The sequence below is a fragment of the Lepus europaeus genome, chromosome 6 (assembly GCF_033115175.1).
Source record: "Lepus europaeus isolate LE1 chromosome 6, mLepTim1.pri, whole genome shotgun sequence".
Classification (NCBI taxonomy): Eukaryota; Metazoa; Chordata; class Mammalia; order Lagomorpha; family Leporidae; genus Lepus; species Lepus europaeus.
The window spans coordinates 819,243-844,419 of NC_084832.1; the positions used below are offsets into that span (position 1 = coordinate 819,243).

Sequence of the window (25,177 nt, forward strand, 5' to 3'; positions counted from 1 at the left end):
TGAGGGGGAGGGGTGTCCCCCAGCTCATGGCTACCCTGCAGTGCCTGTGCTACCAGTAACATGTCAGAACCCAGGAGGCCTGAGGGGGAGGGGTGTCCCCCGGCAGCTCATGGCTACCCTGCAGTGCCTGTGCTACCAGTAACATGTCAGAACCCAGGAGGCCCGAGGGGGAGGGGTGTCCCCCGGCAGCTCATGGCTACCCTGCAGTGCCTGTGCTACCAGCAACATGTCAGAACCCAGGAGGCCCGAGGGGGAGGGGTGTCCCCCAGCAGCTCATGGCTACCCTGCAGTGCCTGTGCTACCAGTAACATGTCAGAACCCAGGAGGCCCGTCCCCCGGCAGCTCATGGCTACCCTGCAGTGCCTGTGCTACCAGTAACATGTCGGAACCCAGGAGGCCCGTCCCCCGGCAGCTCATGGCTACAACGTCTCCTCTTCTTCAGGCTCCAGGTGTCTGTCTGTTGCCGGAGAAGTTACAGTAACTCATCTTAACGTTTTCTTGTCTGTCTATTCTCTCTCTCTCTTTAATTTGAAAGAGTTACAGAGAGGAGGAGAGACAGAAGGAGAGAGAGATCTCCCATCCACTAGTTCACTACCCAATGGCCTCAATGGCTGGGGCTGGGCCAGGCCAGAGCCAGGAGCTTCTTCCTGGCCCCCCACATGGGTGCAGGGACCCAGGGACTTGAGCCATCCTCTTTTGCTTTCCCGGGCACATTAGTAGGGAGCTGGATTGGAAGTGGAGCAGCCCTGGGACTTGAGCCACTGCCTATCTGGAGTGCCGGCGTCACAGGTGGAGGCTTTACCTGCTGCGCCACAGCGCCGGCCCCTACCCGTATTTTCTACTTTCAAAAGCTGTTATAAGCACTTAGAGGAAAGTCGGTCGTATATCTTTGTAGATCTGTTCATCACTCGTGTCTGTCAGAGCTGGTGTCTCTTCCGTGTGTCTCATATGTCATGCTTCTCTTCACTCCACACACTTCTGTGTCACGTGGCCAGTGACCTCCACTGGACATCCTGAGATTCCCAGCTGGAAGACGGGTCTGCCTCACACTTGCCTCGTGGCTCTCTGGGACGGATGCTGTTTCCTGCGAACCTTGTGAGTCAGCTGCCCTGGGAGCAGGGATGTCCCCCCATGATGACCAGGCCTTTAGTGGCCACGGAATTTCATATCCGTACAGAGTTTTCTGATGCAGAATTCATTTCCTCTTCTCCCCCAGAGTGTCCTTTAGAACTCTAGGTGTTCTGGTCAGTCAGATCACACATTGTTTTTAGTCTTTTTTTTGTTTTGTTTTTAATTTTGCTTCTAAATATTTATTTGAAAGGCAGAGTTAGAGTGAGACACAGAGAGGGAGAGAGATTTTCATCAGCTGGTTCACTCCCCAAATGGCCAGGCCAAAGCCAGGCGCCTGAAACTCCCATATCTGGGTCTCTTATGTGAGTGGAAGGGGTCCAAGCACTTGGTCCGTCTTCTGCTGCTTTCCCAGGTGCATTAGCAGGGAGCTGGATTGGAAGGGGAACAGCCGGGACTCAAACTGGTGCCCATCCGTGATTGCCGGTGTCACAGCCAGCAGCGTAATCCGCTTTGCCACAGCGCCAGCCCCCATCCTGCTCCTAGTTGATAACCCGGAAGAGTCCTTCTCCTTATGGGAGGCGGGTAGAGGGCAGTATGACATTGTGCATTTTTTTAAAGTCCAGGCCAGTGGTCTCAGCCGTTTCCTAAAGAAGGGATTGGGTTTACGTTCCTCTGAGCTCACCGCAGGTGGTGACTCACAACCAGAGAAGCCTCGCTGGTCACACCAGGCTCACCACCTCGGGTTCCTCCACGCCGGCGTCCCTTCCCCTGTGGGCACCAGGGGCTCAGGAGCCAGGGTGTGGCAGTGACAGTGGCAGGGCCTGTGAGGTTCTTGTTTCCAGAGCTGCCTCCTGTACTTGCTAGCTCGTTCTCCAAAGTTAAAAATGCGCCCCCCCCCCCCCCCCCGCCTTTTAACAAGCCCGCCATGGGATAGCTTTACTGCCAATGATGCTCCGCTGGCATCATTGTGAAGCTCTGACTATCTCAGATCTGGCCACCGCGCCTCTTCAGACTGATGTCTGTGGCTGGAACCTGCCCCTGTCCCCCGTGCTCTGCCTTGTTTTCTGGCGCGATGCGTATTCCAGGCTCGCCTGGCTTCTCCCTGTGTCAGCCCTTCCAGGAGACCTGGTCCTCTCAGTAGGGAGTGGATCAGGGAACAGAACCCGCGTGCTTGTTGCTGCGGGCATCTCCACTTCTGGGATTCCGTGCACAGGGTGAGTGCATGTGGTTTTAAGAAGTGAGTTCCCAGAGCTGGCGGTGCCTCCTGTGGGCCCCCCGGAGGGTATGAGGGGCCGTGCAGCAGCCCAAAGGCACCATCCTCCTGGGATGCCCATGTCCACGGCCTCGTGAGCCAACACGCAGTAAGGCTCGCTTGGAATCTGGCTCTGGCCCGTGGGTGCTGCCATGTGACACTAGTGGTTGGAGAAGCCCCTGAGAAGGTGGCTGGCTGCCTGGGACCATGGTGTTCTGATACCACCTGCTGGCTTCCATGCAGTGTTGGCCTCCGGGCAGGGCACTGATGGGTCTTCTAAGGAAATGCGTGCCTGGGTTCAGGGTCCGGTGCAGCCAAGCCAGTCAGCTGGGCCGGTCGTGCCTGAGGTGTTGCCTGTAGCTCTGGTGTCTGTGGCCAGGCAGAGCCATGGACACTGGGGCCCAGTTCATCTGTAGCCTCCAGAGGCCGCCTTGGAGATCCCTGGTGAAGGAGTTTTACTGGGGATGAGCTGGACCCTGGCAGACGTCGGCACGTGCCAGTGGAGGGACCGGGGATCGGGTCCCTCAGCCACCTATGGGAGCTTTGCGCCATCATGGTGTTTGTGTTGCGCAATGCTTGCTGGAGTCTGGAGGCCTGAGGGCTTTTGGAATGTTGTGCTCCAACATGCCGGGAGCTGGAGTCCCCAGTGCCAGCTGGAGCGAGGCATCTGCTAAGCCTCTTAGGACAGAACTGTGCCAGGGTTTGAGTGGGAGAGCGACGGAACAGTGCGTTAAACCAGAGGGCCTGGGACAGAGGCCCGTGGGCCAGAAACTGCGAGGGGCGGCTCTGGGAGCCTCTGGGCTGAGATGCCCTGTTGGTGCTGAGCACAGGTGGGCACAGGTGGGTGGAGGCTGGCTCAGAGCAGCTTCCCTGCCTGATGTGCCCCAGCGGAGCAAGGACAGAAGCCTGTCTGTCGGGGGCAGGTGGCTTAGGAAGGCTCAACCTCGTTGGAGCTAAGTTGACTGAAACTGATTTTCCTGGCGACCTGCAGACCGGCGTCTGGACGGGGTCCTTGCACTTTCCAGCCCAGGACTGGCTCTCTGTGGTTGGGGGTTGAGAGAAGGTCCCACGTGCCCAGGCTGACCTGGGGAGGAGGCTGCCCTCTCGTCGCCGAGGGCACTGCTCAGCTCCTTCCTGGCACCTGTCCACCCCGGTCAGTGGTGTGCAGTCGGCCACATAATTCTTCTGACCAAGCCCTGGGACCTTCTTCCTGGGGGTGGTCACAGGACACTGGCAACCCAGTGTTGCCGTCCCTGAGCCGCCTTTGGGTGTGGAAGCTGGCAAGGGCGCTGGGTTCCAGCATTGTGCTGATTTCAAGGAGGAGATCTGAGGGGCCGGTGCTGTGGCATAGCAGGTAAAGCTGCGGCCTGCGACACTGGCATCCCCTGTGGGTGTCAAATTACACCCTGGCTTCTCCACTTCGGATTCAGCTCCCTGCTAATGACCTGGGAAAGGCAACGGAGAATGGCCCAGGTGCTTGGGCCCCTGTAACCACATCAGAGACCCAGAAGAAACTCCTGGCTTCAGCTTGGCCTAGCTTTGGCTGTTGTGGCCATCTGGGAAGTGAACCAGAGGATGGAAGATCTCTCTGTCTGTCTCTCCCTTTCTCTGTAACTCTGACTTTCAAATAAATAAATAAATCTTTCACAAAAAGTTTTTTTTTTTTTTTTTTTTTTTTTAGAGATCAGAACCCCTTCCGCAGTCAGTTGAGGTTCTTGGCGTCTATCTGTCAACTTCTTGGATGAAATTCCTAAGCCTGTGGCCAGAGATGTGAACAGAGAGACTTGATTTTGGGGTCTGGGTTTTCTTTTCTTTTTCAAATTTATTTATTTGAAAGGCAAAGTTAGACAGAGAAGGAGAGACAGAGATCTATCTGCTGGTTTGCTGCCCACATAGCCGCAGCCAGGAGCTTCATCTGAGTCTCCCACATGGGTGGCAGGGCCCAAACTTGGGCCATCTTCTGCTGCTTTCCCAGGCACATTAGCAGGGAGCTGGATCAGAAGTGGAGCAGCCAGGAACTGGAACCGGTGCCCATATGGGATGCTGGCACTGCAGGTGGCAGCTTAACCTGCAGTGCCACACACTGGCCCCAATATATATATATATATATATATATATATTTTTTTTTAATTACAAAATGCACAGGCCTGCTGTCGGTGTGTGGTCAGTCTCCTGGTGTTTACAGCCCAAGCTGCCTCCTGCTGTGGCTGCAGCCCTTCTGTGTCTGCATCGCTGATCCAGAGCCAGGAGCCAGGTGCTTCTCCTGGCCTCCCATGTGGGTGCAGGGCCCAAGGACTTGGGCCATCCTCCACTGCCTTCCTGGGCCATAGCAGAGAGCTGGCCAGGAAGAGAGGCAACTGGGATAGAATCCGGCGCCTCAACCGGGACTAGAACCCGGTATGCCGGCGCTGCAGGCAGAGGATTAGCCAAGTGAGCCACGTTTTTTTTTTTTTTTTTTTTTTTGACAGGCAGAGTGGACAGTGAGAGAGAGAGAGACAGAGAGAAAGGTCTTCCTTTGCCATTGGTTCACCCTCCAATGGCCGCCGCGGCCGGTGCACTGCGGCCAGCGCACCGCACTGATCCGAAGGCAGGAGCCAGGTGCTTCTCCTGGTCTCCCATGGCGTGCAGGGCCCAAGCACTTGGGCCATCCTCCACTGCACTCCCGGGCCACAGCAGAGAGCTGGCCTGGAAGAGGAGCAACCAGGACAGAATCCGGTGCCCCGACTGGGACTAGAACCCGGTGTGCCGGCGTCTCAAGGTGGAGGAGTAGCCTGTTGAGCCACGGCGCCGGCCCAGTTCATTCTTAACAGTGGCCAGGTACGCCACTGTCTGAACACGGGTCATCTGTTTAGACATACTTATTTCCCTTTTATACTTGGTGAGCAGAATCCTTTGAAGATCGGGTATATGTGGTTTACAAGCTGGTTTTGTTCTTTTGTTCCATAGGCTGTGTGAGTGAATTTCCAAAGGGTAGTGTGAGCGAGTAAATCGGCAGTCATTTACCTTCCTTGTAACTGAGCAACAAACTGGCTATTGTCCGTTCGTTGTTCTCGTGCCTCTGGGAATAAAGGTCCCTGGCTGGAGAGGGTGTTGACTTGCCCTTCGGTGACTCTGACTCCTGAGGAAATAGGGGAGCTGTGTGTTGGCGGCACACAATGTTTTGTGTCCCTCTTCATGTTTCAGGTGTACGAAGCCATCGACACCCGCGATGGAGCGTCCTGCGCAGAGCTGGTGTCTTTCAAGCACCCGCATGTCGCGAACCCCCGGCTGCAGGTGAGTGGAGAGCTGCCTGCACAGGCGTTGGGGGCCACAGGGGGCCGGTTTCACAGGACAGGTTTAGGCTTTGAATAAGAAAAGCGATACTGTCACTCTTTCTTAGAGATTTCAAAGCTGCTTTACAACTGTGTGATTCTACTCTGTGGTACCCTCTGCTGTACCCCGTATCTCCTGCCCACCCCTGAGTTTTGGAGTAGAGGGGTGGCATATTCCATTCATCCAGGAACAGTGGAGCAGTGGGGCTTGGTCTGTGCCCGTGCCTGTCTGTCCCCAAAACCCAATAGCCATGGGCTGGCGCTGTGGTTGTAGTAGGTTAAGCCTCTGCCTACCATGCTGGCATATTATATGAGTGCTGGTTTGAGACCCAGCTGCTCCACTTCCAACCCAGCTTTCTGATATGGCCTGGGAAAGCAGTGGAAGATGGCCCAAGTGCTTGGTCCCCTGCACCCACGTGGGAGACCTGGAAGAAGCTTCCGGCTCCTGGCTTCAGATTGGCCCAGTTCCAGCCATTATAGCTGTTTGGGGAGTGAACCGGGGATGGAAGACCTTTCTCTCTGTCTCTCTCTCTGTAACTCTGGCTCTCAAATAAATAAATAAAAATCTTAAAACCAGGAAAAAGCCCACTAGCCATCAGGCACCCCAGATGCCTCCTGATCGAGTTCCTGCTCACAGGGGTCATCGGGCCAAGGCCCAGCTGAGGTTGTCCATCCATTTTATTGGAACTAATGTGTCATGGCTGCTGCTCGCTGCAGTGGCACGAGTGGCTGAGTGCAGAGACTGTGGCTGGGAAACCTGCGATGCTCATTGTCTGGCCTTGTCTGCAAAGTGTGCCCACTGCTGCTGGAGAACAAGGCCCCGCTGGTGTAGACCAGTGGGAACCTTTTTTCTTCCGAGAGCCATTTGGATATTTGTAACATTCGCAGGCCATACACAGTTATCAATGTAAACGTGTGCCTGCTATAAATGTATTGAATTTCTTTTTTAAAGATCTACTATTTTATTATTTTTATTTGAAAGGCTGAGTTACTGAGGAGGGAAGAGAGAGAGATCTTCCATTTGCTTTTTCACCCCTTAAATAGCCGCAACGGCCAGGGCTGGGCCAGGCCAAAACCAGGAGCCTGGATCTTCGTCTGTGTCTCCCACACGCGTGCAGGGGCCCAAGCACTTGGGTCGTCTTCCGAAGCTTTCCCAGGCCATCAGCAGTGAGCTGGATTGGAAGTGGGGCAGTCAGGTCTCAGACCGGTGCTCGTATGGGATGCTGGCGCTGCAGGCAGACGCTTAACCTGCTGTGCCACAACACTGGCCCCAGTGTGTTGAATTTCGAGTCCTGCTTGTGGTTGCCTGGGCAGGGCCAGGCCAGGTTCTGAGGGGTGTATATGGTCCCCAGGCCAGACGTTGCCCACCCCTGACAGAGGAGGTGACGCTGAAGCCGTGGTTTCTGTGGAGACGCTGATGCTGGGCCACCAGTTCCCCCTCTGGCTGGAGGGTACTCCTGCTGGGCACAGACCTCCTCTGGGCTCCTCTGGGGTGATTGTATCTGGCAGTGTGTGCGCTCCAGGCCGGGGGAGTCTGCTTCTGTGGTTCTGGCAGCTTCTATTTTTTTTTTTTTTTTTTTTTTTATTTGAACGTTCAGCCTCCCTGGGTTTCTGATGTGGGAAGACAGTGAAAACTGCTGCTGTTGATGGAAGTGAGTGCCAGAGACCAGAAGAGAGCCAAGTTCAGCCTGGCCAAGGCAGTCCCAGTGGCCACCTGTGGAGCCTTCATCCCACACAGCTCTCTGTGTCACTGCAGTCTAAGGCCGGTGCCTGCCTCGTGCAGGTCCTGTTGACCTCTCCCCGAGGCTGTGTCCACTGCAGGCTGCTGTCTGACTCTGCGGGACGGTGGGTTTTCTGCGACTGTCTTCCTGCATCCCACCCTTGTGTGTGGTGCTGGCCATATGTGTTATGTTACGGCAGACTCACTGCTCCTATGTTTTCTTTTAATTCACTGTGCTGTAACCCATTGTGTCTTAGGGTTCTCCAGAAACCAGTAGGAGATAGCGAGGGGGGCAGAGAGAGACAGAGAGGCAGGGAGACTGGGTGACTGGGAGACTGGGGTGTATTAGGAGGAAGTGGGTCATGTGACTACGGGGCCCGAGCCATGTGCAGGCTGGAGGCTTGGGAATGCCCCTGTTACTTCAGTCTGAGTGCTGGAGCCTGGGGCAATGGTGTGGACCCCATCTGAGGAGGGGATGTGGCCCAGCTCGGGGCAGCTGGGAGCAGAGGAGACACGTTCCCCAGCTCTGCCTTTGCTCTGTTCAGGCCTTCAGCAGACACGTGTGCTCTCCCGAGTCCAGAGGCTCTCACCAGACAGCCCCATCCAGGGGAGTCTTCAGTGTGTGTGCCCTGTGGCCGGGCGGGTGGCATCCAGGCGAGTCCTCAGTGTGTGTGCCCTGTGGCCGTGCGGGTGACATCCAGGGGCGTCCTCAGTGTGTGCCCTGTGGGTGACATCCAGGGGAGTCCTCAGTGTGTGTGCCCTGTGGCCGTGCGGGTGGCATCCAGGCGAGTCCTCAGTGTGTGCCCTGTGGCCGTGTGGGTGACATCCAGGGGCGTCCTCAGTGTGCGCCCTGTGGGTGACATCCAGGGGCGTCCTCAGTGTGTGTGCCCTGTGGGCGTGCGGGTGACATCCAGGGGCGTCCTCAGTGTGCGCCCTGTGGGTGACATCCAGGGGCGTCCTCAGTGTGTGCGCCCTGTGGCCGTGCGGGTGACATCCAGAGGAGTCCTCAGTGTGCGCCCTGTGGCCGTGCGGGTGACATCCAGGGGAGTCCTCGGTGTGTGTGCCCTGTGGCCGTGCGGGTGACATCCAGGGGCGTCCTCAGTGTGTGTGCCCTGTGGCCGTGCGGGTGACATCCAGGGGCGTCCTCAGTGTGTGCCCTGTGGGTGACATCCAGGGGAGTCCTCGGTGTGTGTGCCCTGTGGCTGTGCGGGTGGCATCCAGGCGAGTCCTCAGTGTGTGTGCCCTGTGGCCGTGCGGGTGACATCCAGGGGCGTCCTCAGTGTGCGCCCTGTGGGTGACATCCAGGGGCGTCCTCAGTGTGTGTGCCCTGTGGCCGTGCGGGTGACATCCAGAGGGCGTCCTCAGTGTGTGTGCCCTGTGGCCGTGCGGGTGGCATCCAGGGGATCCTCAGTGTGTGCCCTGTGGCCGTGCGGGTGGCATCCAGGGGCGTCCTCAGTGTGTGCGCCCTGTGGCCGTGCGGGTGGCATCCAGGGGCGTCCTCAGTGTGTGTGCCCTGTGGCCGTGCGGGTGACATCCAGGGGCGTCCTCAGTGTGTGCCCTGTGGCCGTGCGGGTGACATCCAGGGGAGTCCTCAGTGTGTGCGCCCTGTGGCCGTGCGGGTGACATCCAGGGGAGTCCTCAGTGTGTGCCCTGTGGCCGTGCGGGTGGCATCCAGAGGGCGTCCTCAGTGTGTGTGCCCTGTGGCCGTGCGGGTGACATCCAGGGGGTCCTCAGTGTGTGTGCCCTGTGGCCGTGCGGGTGGCATCCAGGGGCGTACTCAGTGTGTGCCCTGTGGCCGTGCGGGTGACATCCAGGGGAGTCCTCAGTGTGTGCCCTGTGGCCGTGCGGGTGACATCCAGGGGAGTCCTCAGTGTGTGCCCTGTGGCCGTGCGGGTGACATCCAGGGGAGTCCTCAGTGTGTGCCCTGTGGCCGTGCGGGTGACATCCAGGGGAGTCCTCAGTGTGTGCGCCCTGTGGCCGTGCGGGTAGCATCCAGGGGCGTCCTCAGTGTGCGCCCTGTGGCCGTGCGGGTGACATCCAGAGGGAGTCCTCAGTGTGTGTGCCCTGTGGCCGTGCGGGTGACATCCAGGGGCGTCCTCAGTGTGCGCCCTGTGGCCGTGCGGGTGGCATCCAGGGGCGTCCTCAGTGTGTGCCCTGTGGCCGTGCGGGTGACATCCAGAGGGAGTCCTCAGTGTGTGTGCCCTGTGGCCATGCGGGTGACATCCAGGGGCGTCCTCAGTGTGCGCCCTGTGGCCGTGCGGGTGGCATCCAGGGGAGTCCTCAGTGTGTGCCCTGTGGCCGTGCGGGTGACATCCAGAGGAGTCCTCAGTGTGTGCGCCCTGTGGCCGTGCGGGTGGCATCCAGAGGGCGTCCTCAGTGTGTGTGCCCTGTGGCCGTGCGGGTGGCATCCAGAGGAGTCCTCAGTGTGCGCCCTGTGGCCGTGCGGGTGGCATCCAGGGGAGTCCTCAGTGTGTGCTCCCTGTGGCCGTGTGGGTGACATCCAGAGGAGTCCTCAGTGTGCGCCCTGTGGCCGTGCGGGTGGCATCCAGGGGAGTCCTCAGTGTGTGCCCTGTGGCCGTGCGGGTGGCATCCAGGGGCGTCCTCAGTGTGTGTGCCCTGTGGCCGTGCAGGTGGCATCTAGCATGAACTCTCACACGTTTTGTGCTCATGGGACCTTAGGTTTGGCCTTTGGGAGGAAAGGAAAGTCGGGAAGACACGTCAGCTATGCCAGCCCAGGCACAGGAGGGAGGTGCCGTCACCAGGGAGCTGAGAAAGAGCGGCGCTTCCTCCCAGGACCCCTTCTTCATGAAACCCAAAGAAGTTGCTCAATAAGCTCTTCTTGACTGGCTGTGAAATACTGAAATACAAATGAATATGACCAGAGTATTTCCTGGCTATGGTGGGCAGACTGAATTGTATTCATGGGTTTCAGTTCGCTTGACATTTTTTTTAAAGATTTATATATTTATTTGAAGGCAGAGTTACTGTCACTGGCATTTTGGCCACAAAGGCTGCAATCCAGAGTTCTGTGTGGGTGCTGGTTCAAATCCCGGCTGTCCCCCTCTGATCCAGCTCTCTGCTAAGGCCTGGGAAAGCAGCAGAGGATGACCCAAATGCTTGGGCCCTGCACCCACGTGGGATACTTGGAGGAAGCTGCTGGCTCCTGGCTCCCAGCTTTGGCCTGGCCCCACCCAGCCCAGTCATTTTGGCCATTTGGGGAGTGAACCAGTGGATGGAAGACCCCCTCCCCCTCTCTCTGCAACTCTACCTTTCAAATAAACAAGGAATTAAAAAAAAGAAGGGAGAGAGAGAGAGCTCTGTCTTTTTTTTTTTTTTTAAAGTTTTTTTATTTATTTATTTGACAGGTAGAGTTACAGACAGTGAGAGGGAGAAACAGAGAGAAAGGTCTTCCTTCTGTTGGTTCACCCCCCAAACGGCCGCTACGGCCGAGGCTACGCCGATCCCAAGCCAGGAGCCAGGTGCTTCTTCCTGGATCCCATGCGGGTGCAGGCGCCCAAGCACTTGGGCCATCCTCCACTGCCTTCCCGGGCCACAGCAGAGAGCTGGACTGGAAGAGGAGCAACCAGGGCTAGAACCCGGGGCCCATACGGGATTCCGGTGCTGCAGGTGGAGGACTAGCCAAGTGAGCCATGGCACCGGCCCCTATCTACCTTTCATAACTGGTTCACTCCCCATGGCCACGATGGCCAGAGCTGTGCCATGTTGAAACCAGGAGCCCAGAGCTCCATCCAGGTCTCCTATGTCAGTGTCAAGGACCCAGGCACTTGAGCCATCTTCTGACTGCCTTCCCAGGTGCATTAGCAGAGAGCTGGCTTGGAGTGGAGCTTTAGGGCTTGAACTGGCATTCCAGCATGGGATGCTGGCATTGCAAGCAGCAGCTTAACCCACTTTGCCACAGTGCCTCCTCCCCTCCTCCCCCCAAATATTGGTAAATAAGGGCCGGCGTTGTGGCATTGCCAGTTAAGCCACCACCTGTGACACCGGCATCCTGTGTGGACACAGGTTCAAATCCCAGCTGCTCCACTTCCGATACAGCTCCCTGCTGATGCATCTGAGAAAGCAACAGAGGATGACCCACATCTTTGGGCCCCTGCACCCATGTGGGAGACTCAGATGAAGCTCTGGGCTCCTGGCTTTGTCTGGCCCAGCCCTGGCCATTGTGGCTGTTTGGGGAGTGAACCAGTACATGGAAGATCTCTCTCTCTCTCGCTCTCTCTTTCTGCCTCTCCTCTCTGTAACTCTGATTTTCAAATAAATAAATATCCAAAGACAAAAATATTAGTAAATAGTTCTTGAGTGAACCTGTTATTTAGAAGTGCTAAAATGTGGACTGTTACTGTGAAGTATAACAGATTTTCCTCAATCTTTCCTTGCATTCTTCCAAGTCTATTAATTTTATTTTTGCCACTCTTTCTTCTTACAAATAGATGGCTTCTCCAGAAGAGAAATGCCAGCAAGTTTTGGAGCCACCTTATGATGAAATGTTTGCAGCTCATCTAAGGTAATCACTGGTGGGGAAGAAAACACATAGGCAAGTGGCCACGTTGAGAATGAGGTCTTGGATTAGCTTATGCTTGAGGCATGGAATAATTGACTTTGAAAAGTAGCAGAGGGGCCGGCGCCACGGCTAAATAGGCTAATCCTGCGCCTTGCGGCGCTGGCACACCGGGTTCTAGTCCCGGTCGGGGCACCGGATGCTGTCCCGGTTGCCCCTCTTCCAGGCCAGCTCTCTGCTGTGGCCCGGGAGTGCAGTGGAGGATGGCCCAAGTGCTTGGGCCCTGCACCCGCATGGGAGACCAGGAGAAGCATCTGGCTCCTGCCTTTGGATCAGTGCGGTGCGCCAGCTGTAGCGGCCATTGGAGGGTGAACCAATGGCAAAGGAAGACCTTTCTCTCTGTCTCTCTCTCTCTCACTGTCCACTCTGCCTGTCCAAAAAAAAAGTAGCAGAGGTGTTTTGTAATTTCACTTTGCTAAATCCTGTGAGAACTTTACATTCTTGTAATGTTGTATAAACCGCTTCAGTATTGGTAGGAGAGTGTTTTACCTAGTGGAGTACAGAGCATAATCATTGGCTGGCTTTTTAAGGGAGATGTGTCTTTTTTTTTTTTTTTTTAAACCTGCTTGCCTGTCTGAAAAACTGGACTTGAGAAAAGCAAACACACACCCTTTTTTTTTTTTTTTTTTTTTAGTTTATTTATTTGACAGGTAGACTTAAAGACAGTGAGAGAGAGAGAAAGAGAAAGGTCTGCCTTCCATTGACTCACTCCCCAGATGGCTGCAACGACCGGAGCTGTGCCGATCCAAAGCCAGGAGCCAGGTGCCTCCTCTTGGTCTCCCATGCGGGTGCAGGGGCCCAAGCACTTGGACCATCCTCCACTGCCCTCCCAGGCCACAGTAGAGAGCTGGACTGGAAGAGGAGCAGCTGGGACTAGAACTGGTGCCCATATGGGTTGCCGGCGCCACAGGCGGAGGATTACCCTAGTGCCCCAACAAACTCTTAATTTGCACGTCATAGCTGCTCTTTGTCTCTAGCGTTGACTTGGGCAGAACCTTATGTCTTAGTGATCATAGTATCTCCCTTGCCAGGTAAGTACAGAGCGTTGTGTCTTGTAGAGTCGCCTGCGGGGTGTCGGTGAGCAGGAAGCTCTGGACACCTGTGGTGTCTTGGGGACATTGGGCTGTCCTTGTCCTTGACAGGCAGCCTGGGAGTCTGGTCAGCTGCTGACTGTGGAGGGGCCGCACAGTCTTGGCAGTGCCTGTCACTTCCTCATCAAACCTGCTGGGACCAAGTTTTGCCTTCTGGGACTTGAAAGAATAGTTGCAAAGCCTAATGTGGGATTTCATCTTTATTTATTTAAAAAGGAGAGTGACAGAGAAGGAGGGAGGGAAAGAGAGAGCGAGAGAGAGATCTTCCATCTACTGGTTTACTCCTCAAATGGCTGCAACAGCCAGGTCTGGGCCAGGCCAAGTCCAGGAGTCAAGAACTCCATCCAGGTCTCCCACATGGATGACAGGGACCCAGCAGATACCTGGGCCATTTTCCACTGCCTTCCCAGGTGCAGGGAGCTGGTTCCGAAGCACAGTATCTGGTACTCAGACCGGCACTCTGATTGGGATGCTGGCAGCATTAATGTGTGCCACAGCGCTGGCCTGGATTTCATCTTTTACCAGCTTGTTTTGTTCAGAATAGTCATTTGTGCGTTTCTTCTCTCAACGCTGAGTTGCCCACCAAGCGGGAGTTCCAGCTTTCCTTCCAGGACGTGTGACATCAGTGCTGCGTGGTCTGCAGAGCAGACGTGTGGGTTTCTGTGTCAGTCGCTTTCTGGTGACGCCATCCTGCTGCTTCTCTTCCAGGTGCACGTACGCTGTGGGGAACCATGACTTCATAGAGGCATACAAATGCCAGACGGTGATCGTCCAATATCCTTCCTGTCTTGGGAGCTGCTAGTGTGTGAGTGGATGTCTGGGGCTGAAGATCTTGTTCACCTATAGTTAGACAAAAATTAAAATATTTTGAAGGAAAAACTGCTTTTAGCTACTTGGATGTTAGGATTTATCCGGCTACTGAGCTGGTGAGGACTCCCACTGGTCACTCATCCCGCTGCTGAGCTGGAGTTAAGCACAGTTACAGCAACTGATTAAGTCCCTTTGGTGCCATGGCAAGTCTACAATGAGGCGTACGTGGACTAGAATATACTCAGACACGTGGTCACTTGTCACTAAAGGCCTTTGTCAAGCTTATCTTGTAGTTAAGGTATAATCAATCTATTGACTTTAGTTTGCTTTTTAAAAGACTATCTTGTTTAGATATCCACAGACCAGAATGGGCACAAATCAAGTGGCTCTGGGAATTCAAGATTTATTGCCACTTAGAAGACAGACGCAGAAGCATGCAAACATACCTTGCTGTGATCACCTGGGCTCAGTGAAACCAACACTGTTTGAAACCGTTGATTTTTTTTTTTAAATGAAAACATTGATTTAAAAGAAAATCTTATGTCTACAAGTCTTTCTTTGGAGAAAGTATGAAATAAATGTGTTTGGTATACATGTCCTTGTGACATGCAGGTATTTGTCATGTGAGTGTGTGTTTTGTGCTTCAAAAACTCAAGGCTGCAGTGTGTTGGCATTTGCAGACTGGGGCTTGTGGCTCCACACTGGCAGCTCTTCTTCCTCTGTGTCTTTGGCGTGTGAGCTTGTGCGTTGCCTGCCTTGACATAGCACGTCATTCCTGCGAGCGTTTCAGGCCCACAAGGAAGAAAACTGGTGAGTGAGCAGCAGCAGGTTGCAGTCTGTTCTTGCAGAAGCTCTTAGAAGATTGGCTTCACATCAAAGTGGATTGCGCTTCACGGGACTGTTTACAGGCAGTGGAGTGGTGACAGTCACGCCAATGTGGACGGCAGCTCAGCCAGGCTGTTTGTATTGTGCCTAAAACATAAAGTGGTAACTTTGGTGTAAGCACGTCCATGCCCCCAAATATTTGTTAAATGCTATTTTGTCTTCAGTTGTCAATTTGCAGTTTACTTTTTTTTTTTTTTTTTTTTTAAGATTCATTTATTACTTGGAAGGCAGAGAGACAGAGAGAGAGAGCGAGAGAGATCTTCCATCTGCTACTTTACTTCCCAAAAAGCCGTGATGGTCAAGGCTGGACCAAACCAAAGCCAGGAGCCAGGAACTCCATCTGGGTCTCCCACGTGGGTGCAGGGCCCATGCACCTGGCCCGTCTTCTGCTGCTTTCCCAAGTGCTTTAGCAGGAAGCTGGATGGGAAGTGGAGCAGCTGGGACTCTAACTGGTGCTCGTGTGGGATGCTGGCGCTGCAGGCAGCGTCTTAACCCACTGTGCTATGATGTCACTCTGCTTTTTAAAAAAAAAAACTTGGTAAAACAAGTAGACTGGGCTGCGCCATGATACACTAGGTTCAACCTCCGCCTGCAGTGTCAGCATCCCATATAGGCACTGGTTCTGGTCCCAGTTGCTCCTCTTCCAGTCCAGCTCTCTGCTGGCCTGGGAAAGCAGTGGAGGGTGGCCCAGGTGCTTGGGCCCCTGCACCCACGTGGGATACTTGGAGGAAGCTGCTGGCTCCGGGCTTCGGATCGGCACAGCTCCGGCCATTGTGGCCATTTGGGGAGTGAGCCAGTGGAAGGAAGACCTTTCTCTCTGTCTCTCTCTCTCTCTCTGTCTGTAACTCTACCTGTCAATAAAAAAAAAAAAAAAGTAGACCAACTGAAATTTGTTTGGGGTAATGTAACTCATGATAATTGGGCTGTTTTAAGTTCCTGTCAAACCACTTCTTTGTTGTGATTTATTGCCAAGCTCTAGGTGGGTTTTAGGCGAAAATACCCGAGTGTCCTTTCGCTTTCGAAGTAGCCTCAGCTTGCCCAGGAAGGAGGCCCGCGAGCTCAGCTAGACAGAACACGTAGTTGTGCGACAGTCTGTGTCCCTCCGAGGAAATCTGATCAAGCCACAGCTTTTTAAATGGAGGTGTTTGGTAGTGGTGGGGGCTGAGGGGAAGGGGGTACTGGATGAGCCTCGAGGGACCAGGGTCTGGGCCTCTGGTCACACAGCAGGAGTTTGGCCCGTGGGCTGGCTAGAAGCTTGGCTGCAGCCTGTCGGCTGAGGGTGAGGAAGCAGACGGCAGCCGTCAGATGACAGCGGGTGGACTGGTTCTGGAGGGCGGTCCTGGGCCCTGGTGGTCTTCTCACCTCGTCTGCTTTTCTCCCTGTAGGGCTCTGCCTGTCATGTATGCTGTAGCGCTTGACCTTCGCGTGTTTGCCAACAATGTAAGTGCAGTTTCCTGTCACGGCGGTTTGCAGGCTGGCGCTTGCTGACTGACTGCTGCGTGCTTCCGTGTCACTGTTTCCAGAAGTTCCGCGGACTGAGGGGGGTACGGGGAGCACCATTCAGGAGCCATGGCCGACGCGGGCAGATTTAATAAGTCAGGCCCAGAATGCCACACTCGGTGTAGAGCGGTGGCTTCCACACGTGCTTCGCTCTCTGTGTCCCATCCCCTGGCCGAGCATAGGTTCAGGCAGTAGCTGCAGCCTCTCTGGTGTGGGGGAGAGATCCTGGCTTTTGTGGACGTTCCCTTGGGTGATCCAGTAAACTGAGCTGTCGTTGTCCACACTTTAGTCTTAGAATGACCTCATAGATTTAGAAGTATTGATGACTTCTGATTCTGGACAGGTGTCTCCCTGTTCCTTTTCTAAAGACAGTGAAAACCCTGGGAGCTTATTTAGCTTAGAAGCAGAGAGAGAGAGTTTCTGTACTCGCATCTGCTCGCTCTCTGCTAGATGCCTAGGTTTGGGGACTCAGTCCAGGTCTCCCGTGTGGACGGGAGGAACCCCACCACTTGAGTCATTACTGCCGCCTCCCAGGATCTAAGGTAGCAGGAAGCTGGATTCGGAGCTGGAGCTGGGAATTGAGCCCAGGTGCTCTAATAGGGATGCAGGTGTCCTGACTTTGTAACTGCTAGGCCGAGTGCCTGTCCTTATGTTTTTTTTAAAGATTTATTTATTGATATGAGAGTTACATGGAGATAGAAGGAGAGGCAGTGAGAGCGAGCGAGCGAGCTTCCATCCACTGGTTCAGTCCCCAGTTGGCTGCAATGGCTGGAGCTGCGCCAATCTGAAGCCAGGAGCCAGGAGCTTCTTCCAGGTTTCCCATGCTGGGGCAGAGGCCCAAGAACTTGGGCCATCTTCTACTGCTTTCCCAGGCCATAGCAGAGAGCCGGATCAGAACTAGAGCAGCTGAGTCTCAAACCGACACCCATATGGGATTCTGGCACTGCAGGCGGCGGCTTCACCTGCTGCGCCACAGCGCCAGCCCTTGTCCTTAACGTTTTAGTCCTTTAATGTTTAGTGTGACAGAAGCTGTCTGGGTTCTCTTAGCTCTTTGGCATTCATCATTTTCCAAGATGTTGTTTGACTGAAGCAGTTGAAGACGTTGTGACCTCACCAGGTGCGGATGGTACACGGAGGACTATTTTAACAGCTTTTTCCATCGTTGTAGCTGATTCTTGCTCGATGCTGTACAAAATTTCCAAGAGGCAGTTTTTGAAAAGTTAGACTGCAGCTCGGGAGGTGGATTGAACATCACCACCATTGCCGTGGGGCCCACTGGCCTGGCCGTGTGCATGCTCTGTAGTGCCACCACTGGTCTGTCTGGGTCCATGTGGGCTGCTGAAATAACGGTTTCTGAGGCTGCAAGGGCAGTGTCAGACGCCTGGCAGGTGGAGCATGTTGTGAGGCCCTGCTGCCTGCCCTCGCTGTGTCCTCAGTGGGGCAGGGGCGCTGACCCCTCACGAGGACCGTGCACTCATGACCTCCTCACTGTTAAGCTAATGTGACCGAGACCACTGAACAAGACTACACTGGGAGAAGGTGTAAAAGTTCATTGGGGGCAGACCTGCCGGGCTGTCTCAAAGGAGACCGCAGCAGCCACAGTCTGACAGTGAGGGGCTTCATGCATGCTGTAGTGGGGGGAGCATGCTTGTGGCTGGAACAGCCTGCCGCCAGGGCGGGGGAGTTGTTTAGGAAGTTTGCTGTCTACTGTGAAATTTTATTGTAGCAGCAAAAGTGCTGTTCTGCGGGAACGAAAGGGTGCAGGGTACGTTTGTGGTTGTGGGGGCTGCTCCTCGTTTGCTTGCATAGGCACAGCTTGTAGGCACGTTTTCTTGGGTGCTGCAACACTCCCTTGCTCAAGGCCGCCTCCTGATGTCACCTTGGAGCTTAGGGTTTCAGCACAGGATTCAGACTGTAGCAGGCCATTTGGAAGGTTCTGGCCACTGAGCTCTGCAGCAGTTTCAAATATTAGCATACTTTAACATGTTTACCAAAAAACCCTGGTGGGGGCATTTGCCTAGCGGTTTAGGACCTGGGTTCACACCTGCCTGTAACTGCTTGATGAGATGGGCTCTAGGAGGTGGTGATGGCGCAAATCATTGAGCTCCTGCCACCTTCAGGGGAGACCTGGGGTGAGGGGCTGGCGCCTGGCTGTGGCCTCGGGCCCAGGGCCATCGTGGGCGTCTAGGGAGTAAACCAGCAGATGGGAACTCTCTTTCTGCCTCTCAAGTGAATTAATTTTAAAAATCCCACCAGAACTCAGGTCCCCATGTGTTTGTTAAGGTCGTCAGTGACCTCATCAGAAAAGTCTTGAAGTTGGGAGAAGCCGCCAGACTCCGCAGTGGTCTCTCCAGACTTCCGATTTTGACTTGAAGGTGCAAGGTTTCATCACTGGAGGCTGCCCTAGGAGACACGCGCAGCTGTCGCCTGTTCAGGAGGAGCAGCAGGGCTCACTTGCTGAGGCTCTTTGTTGAAATGCTGCCGCGGACTGGTGTGTGTTACTCACACAGTGCTCCCATCTCGTCACAAACAGCATTATGAATTCATGTGATGTTAATTGTGTCATCAGGAACATTTGCTAGAGAAAGAGAAATGGCTACAGTAGTCATGACTGAGCCAAGCCCGAGCCAGGAGTCCAGGGCTTCATCTGGTTCACCCATGCGGTTGGCAGGGACCCAGTCCTTCCGCCATCACTGCTGCCCTCCAGGGTGCTCCCCAGCAGAGCCGGGACTCTCCAGCTCAGGCACTCCAGTGTGCAATGGGGGTGTCCCAAGTGGTATCTTAACTGCCAGGGCAAACACCAGAGCCCATGGAAGATGATCTTTAACCAACACTTTCCTTCTAAAAGCAAAGGAAGAGTCGAGCTTAGTGGTGACTTCAATGTCTGTGGGAGTCCTCATGTTGAGGGTTTTGACTGTTTGTCCCTAGGAAGTTGGAAGTTCAGAGACTGAAAGTATCTTGGTGGCACGGTTCTGAGTGCAGTGCAGGAGTCCAGTATTGGGGACTTAGCAGCTTGAGTTAGTTGAAGGAGGAGGTGACCTTTGGAAGAGTCAGGATAATGTCCAGACATCCTAACTGTCCAAACATCGCGGCCTCTGAGCAGTTGATTTCTCCAGGACTTGTCAACTTTGACTTAACTGTACCCAGTTTTGGCTTTTACAGTGTTTCTGGGCCGGCACCGCAGCTCAATAGGCTGATCCTCCGCCTGCGGCGCCGGCACACCAGGTTCTAGTCCCGGTCGGGGCGCCAGATTCTGTCCCGGTTGCCCCTCTTCCAGTCCAGCTCTCTGCTGTGGCCTGGAAGTGCAGTGGAGGATGGCCCAAGTGCTTGGGCCCTGCACCCGCCGGCCGCGGCGGCGATTGGAGGGTGAACCAACGGAAAAGGAAGACCTTTCTCTCTGTCTCTCTCTCTCTCACTGTCCACTCTGCCTGTCAAAAAAAAAAAAAAAACCAAAGTGTTTCTGTGTTCCGGTAGGCAGACCAGCAGTTGGTGAAGAAAGGGAAGAGCAAAGTTGGGGACATGCTGGAGAAAGCGGCCGAGCTGCTGATGAGCTGCTTCCGCGTGTGCGCCAGCGACACGTGAGTACGGCGTCGCCCCTCGCAGGCACTGCTACTTCCTGCTTCACTGGGCAGGTTTCTCCTCAACATGCGTGCCTTACGAGCCCACAGTAACTGTCCTTTTCACTTTAAAATAATGAGTTGTTTTGTGGAGGAAATCAGAAAAAGGAAAGCGGGTCTCTTGCATCTGCTCGCACCTTTCCTGCCATGGGGGAGGCTCCGTCTAGGCCATCCCCTTTGCTCCCAGGAGCTCGGCTCAGCAGTCTCTGCTGGGATGGGCCAGCTGACGATGCATTCTCTAGGCCTCACTTTTCCACAATTGTCTTTGAAGAAGTGTTTTGCTGCCTGGAGACTTGTATGTTGCCTCTTGTTTCCTTCTAGCAGTTAAAAATGTCGTTCCTGAGGCCATTGCTGATGCAGTGGGTGCAGCACCCATAGCCACGTTGCAGAGAGGAGTGCTGGTTCAAGTCCTGGCAGAGCCACTTCTGCTCCAGCTCCCTGCTGATGGCACCTGGGAAGGCAGCAGAAGGCGGCCCAGGTGCTTGGGCCCCTGCACCCTCGAGGGAGACCGGGATGGAGCTCCTGGCTCCTGGCTCCTTCAGCCTGGCCCCAAAATTAGCTGTTGCAGCCATTTGGGGAGTGAACCAGCAGATCTGTCTGTCTCTGTCTCTCTCGCTGTGCCTTTCAACGTAAGTAAAGTCATGCATGCAGCTTTTAAAAGCGTGCTGTTCCTGATTCCTTTGTTTCCGATGAGGAGTCATTGTCTTCCTTACTGTTGCACCCTGCTGTTCCTGGGTCTTCCTCTGGCTGCGTTTCCTCTGTATCATTGGCTTTTGAGGACTTGCTTCTGCTGTGTCTTGTTTTTAAAATTTCCACTGTGGTTCAAGAAGTTTCTTGCATTTGTTTTTTTGTTTTTTTATTTGACAGGTAGAGTTATAGACAGTGAGAGAGAGAAAAGAGAAAGGTCTTCCTTCCGTTGGTTCACTCCCCTAATGGCCACTACAGCCGGTGCTGCACCAATCTGAAGCCAGGAGCCTTGCATTTCTTCCCGGTCGCCCATGCGGGTGCAGGGACCCAAGCACTTAGGCCATCATCCGCTGCCCTCCTGGGCCACAGCAGAGAGCTGGACTAGTGCCCGGCGCCCCAACTGAGACTAGAACCTGGGATGCCGGCGCCACAGGCGGAGGATTAGCCAATTGAGCCACGGCACCGGCCAGTTTCTTGCATTTGTAAGCTGATGTTTTTCCTTAGATTTTTTGAAGGATTTTTTTTTTTTTTTTTTTTTTTTTTTTTTTTTTGAGACGCAAAGGGATATGAGAGAAGGAGCTCCCGTCCACAGGGCCACTCTCCAAGTGCCTGCAGGTGGCTGGGCTGGGCCAGGCTGAAGCTGGGAGCCAGGAGCTCCATCCATTTCTCCCACGTAGGTAACAGAGACCCAACCGCTTGAGCCATTCCCACTGCCTCCCAGGTCTCGCATCAGCAGGAAACTGGGCAGGAATCGAACCCAGGTGCTCTAGGCGCTCCGATGTGAGATTTGGGCATCTGAACTACTAGACCAAATAATTGCCTCCAGATCTACTTTTTTATTTTTTTAAAGATTTTAGTTATTTATTTGAAAGTTAGAGTTACACAGAGAGAGGAGAGGCAGAGAAGGAGAGAGAGAGGTCTTCCCTCCAATGGTTCACTCCCCAATTGGCTGCAATGGCTGGAGCTGTGCCGATCCGAAGCCAGGAGCTTCTTCCAGGTCTTGCACACGGGTGCAGGGCCCCAAGGACTTGGGCCATCTTCTACTGTTTCCCAGGCCATAGCAGAGAGCTGGATCGGAAGTGGAGCAGCCGGATCTCGAACTAGTGCCCATATGGGATGCCGGTGCTTCAGGCCATGGCATTAACCCGCTGCGCCACAGCGCGGCCCCCAGAATTACTTTTTTAATACTCTTTTTTCTGCTGCATTTCTTTAGTATTATTATTATTATTATTGGTTAAAGATTTATTCATTTATTTGAAAGAGTTACACAGAAAGAGAGGAGAGACAGAGAGAGGTCTTCCATCCCCTGGTTCACTCTCCAATTGACTGCAATGGACGGAGCTGCACCAATCTGAAGCCAGGAGCCAGGAGCTTCTTCCGGGTCTCCCACGCAGGGGCAGGGGCATAAGGACTTGGGCCATCTTCTACTGCTTTCCCAGGTCACAGCAGAGAGCGGGATCGGAAGTGGAACAACCAGGACTAGAACCGGCGCCCGTATGGGATGCCAGCACTGCAGGCGGGCTTCAGTGCTGTGCCAGAGCGCCGGCCCCTCAGCTGGATGTCAGGCCTCTTTTGTCTGTCCTGTGGGGCTTCCAGCGCGGCGTGTGTTGGCAGGACCTGGTGCTCTGGCGTTGCTCACCTGCCCTCCCTCTGGGCGGTGCGTGCCTTGCGGGGGACTGAGCGTGTCTGCCATTTCTTGTTTCATTCCGGACTTCCCTCTGACTCTGCCTCAGAGCTTCCGTTTTTCTCCTAACCCGCACCCCGTCACCCCTGGTAGAGGCACACTTCCCTGATTGGGAGTTTTGGGGAATTGTAAGGGTTGCGTGTGTGAATAACTGAGCAGCACCTGTGACTCCCAGGAAGTAGTCTCACTTTGCATGTCCCTCCTCTTGGCCCAGGGTGTCCCCACCCAGTCCCCTTCTGGCTGCTCAGCCAGATCAGGGCTCACTTCCCTCTGGGGTCTTCCACAGTGCCGTTCCCACCTGTCCCCCCTCCAGAGCCCGGCAGACTGCACTGCCTGAGGGGTGGCTGGGTGCTGTTGTGATGCAGAGGGCGTGCGGGCAGGGGTCTCCACTGTGGCGCAGGAACCCTCTGCTGGACAAGTCCTTACCGCAGCGGTCGTGCCCTTGGTCCGACAGTGCCTTCTCAGGATTATACCAAGAGCAACGTAATTGCAGAAGAAGACATTTGCAGATAGTGTATCTGATAAGGGTCTAATCCCCAGAGATGCAAAGAACGCTCAACACTTGAGAATAACGACATCCTAATTTAAAAGTGGGCGGAAGGGCTGGAGATCTGATGAAGCCATACTGGCAGTGAGCATGCAGCAGGTGTTCTGCACCATCACTCCCCAAGCAGGTGCAGCTTGGGCCACAGCAAGCTGCCCCCCACGGCCATCGGATTGGCTGTTGTCAGAAAGGCAGGTGGTGAGGTGCAGTGGGGGGTGGGGGGGCACAGAAGCCGGTACCCTTTCACCCTGCAGGTGGGAGGTGCGGGGGCACAGAAGCCTGTACCCTTTCACCCTGCAGGTGGGAGGTGGGGGGGCACAGAAGCCCGCACCCTTTCACCCTGCAGGTGGGAGGTGGGGGAGGGGGCACAGAAGCCTGTACCCTTTCTCCCTGCAGGTGGGAGGTGGGGGAGGGGGCACAGAAGCCCGCACCCTTTCACCCTGCAGGTGGGAGGTGCGGGGGCACAGAAGCCCGCACCCTTTCACCCTGCAGGTGGGCGGTGGGGGAGGGGGCACAGAAGCCCGCACCCTTTCTCCCTGCAGGTGGGAGGTGCGGGGGCACAGAAGCCCGCACCCTTTCACCCTGCAGGTGGGAGGTGGGGGAGGGGGCACAGAAGCCCGCACCCTTTCTCCCTGCAGGTGGGAGGTGCGGGGGCACAGAAGCCCGCACCCTTTCACCCTGCAGGTGGGAGGTGGGGGGGCACAGAAGCCCGCACCCTTTCACCCTGCAGGTGGGAGGTGGGAGAGGGGGCACAGAAGCCCGCACCCTTTCACCCTGCAGGTGGGAGGTGCGGGGTTGGGGAGGGGGCACAGAAGCCCGCACCCTTTCACCCTGCAGGTGGGAGGTGCGGGGTTGGGGAGGGGGCACAGAAGCCCACACCCTTTCACCCTGCAGGTGGGAGGTGCGGGGTTGGGGAGGGGGCACAGAAGCCCATACCCTTTCACCTTGCAGGCAGTGAGGTGGGGGAGGGGGCACAGAGGCCCGCACCCTTTCACCCTGCAGGTGCCAGCTGCTTTGCAGACGGCCCCCTCGCAAAGTGGAACCTGGAGATAACAAGTGGCCAAGCAGTTCTGCTCCCAGGTTTATGTCCCCTGGGGGTTTGCCTTTGTCACCTGTCTCCCAGGAAGCCCCCCAGGTGTTCCGGGCCCTATTTCCAGACCAGACAATTACAAAGAACTTGTCTGTGCACTTCCTATCTTCTTGTTTTGTCTTGTTTCTCGGGTCCCTGACTTTGAAGTTGGCAGAATGGTCCCCGTTTGGGGATGAGGAAAGTGAAACCCAGAAAGAAGAGTGTGGCTCAAGGTCCCACTGCAAGTTAGTGACACCGTGGTCATGTGAGGAGCCGGCTCTGGCTCCTCTGGGGCAGCCGGGACTCGAACTGGCGCCCATATGGGATACTGGCACAGCAGGCAGCAGCTTTACCCACTACGCCACAGCACCGGCCCCTTCTTTTTAAGATTGATGTATTTGAAAGGCAGAGTGTGAGGGGGAGAGAGATCAATCAATGCATTGTGGGCTGGGTTTAGGACCTAAATTAATTTTCCAGGTTTTTGCCTTTACTTAGAGAAGAATTCTAAGTTCAGGCCCAAACACGGCATGCAGTGTGCTGAACTTTCCTTACAAAGTGAGAAAAATACACAGGCCCATGAGGGCCTTTTTAAGGGAGAGTGGGGCCAAAGGACGGGAATTATCACACCTGCTGGGCTCGTCCTGAGTCCACGTGGAGGAGGGCGTGAGCTTCTGTTCTTCCAGCTTTGTATGTGCTCAGAACAAGGGGAGTGTTCACGTGGCACCACTTCCACGTCCTGGGTGAGAGGAGGTTCCTCCTGGGGAGGGGTCCCCTGACTGACAGGTAGGTGAACACGGCAACCCAGAGCAAAGGGGGTGCGGCTTCCACTCATGAACTTTCCATTATCTATCTAAGCTGTCCCATGTCAGATGGATCTTAAATCCACTGGTTCACTTCCCAAGTGGCCACAACAGCCAGGGCTGGACCAGGCCAAAGCCAGGAGCCAGGAACTCTGTTGTGGTCTCCCACACGAGTGGCAGGGACCGAAGTACTAGTACCATCACCTGCTGCCTTCCCAGGTACATTAGCAGGGAGCTGGATTGGAAGCAGAGCAGCTGGGACTCGAAACAGTGCTCACATGGGATTGCAAGTGGCGGCCTGAGCACTCACCACAGCCGCCCCGGCCTGGGCCTCACAGGCGGCCTCTCCACAGCCGCCCCAGCCTGGTCCTCACAGCCGCCCAGCCTGGGCCTCACAGGCGGTCTCTCCACAGCCGCCCGGCCTGGGCCTCACAGGCGGCCTCTCCACAGCCGCCCGGCCTGGGCCTCGCAGCCGCCCGGCCTGGGCCTCTCTGCACTGCGGTCTGTGGAGGTTTGCACACTCAGTGTAGAAGAATCCTTTGTGTGGGCCCCGTGCTGTG

At 55.2% G+C, this 25,177-nt stretch overlaps 1 protein-coding gene across 8 annotated transcripts in view; it reads left to right on the plus strand.

The window, feature by feature from the left end:
• PCID2 (PCI domain containing 2) overlaps nt 1–25,177 on the plus strand; it is a 41,756-nt gene that overhangs the window by 4,006 nt on the left and 12,573 nt on the right. For 5 of the 8 annotated variants that reach the window (XM_062193921.1, XM_062193918.1, XM_062193919.1 and 2 more), the window contains exons 2-7: nt 5,507–5,596; nt 11,803–11,876; nt 13,730–13,795; nt 14,600–14,641; nt 16,102–16,156; nt 19,691–19,794. In XM_062193921.1, the coding sequence (XP_062049905.1) occupies nt 5,507–5,596; nt 11,803–11,876; nt 13,730–13,795; nt 14,600–14,641; nt 16,102–16,156; nt 19,691–19,794 (431 nt within the window). Of the gene's footprint in view, nt 1–995; nt 1,096–5,506; nt 5,597–7,232; nt 7,480–11,802; nt 11,877–13,729; nt 13,796–14,599; nt 14,642–16,101; nt 16,157–19,690; nt 19,795–25,177 lie in introns of those variants that run through there. The other 3 variants (XM_062193916.1, XM_062193917.1, XM_062193920.1) reach the window with 2 other exon arrangements.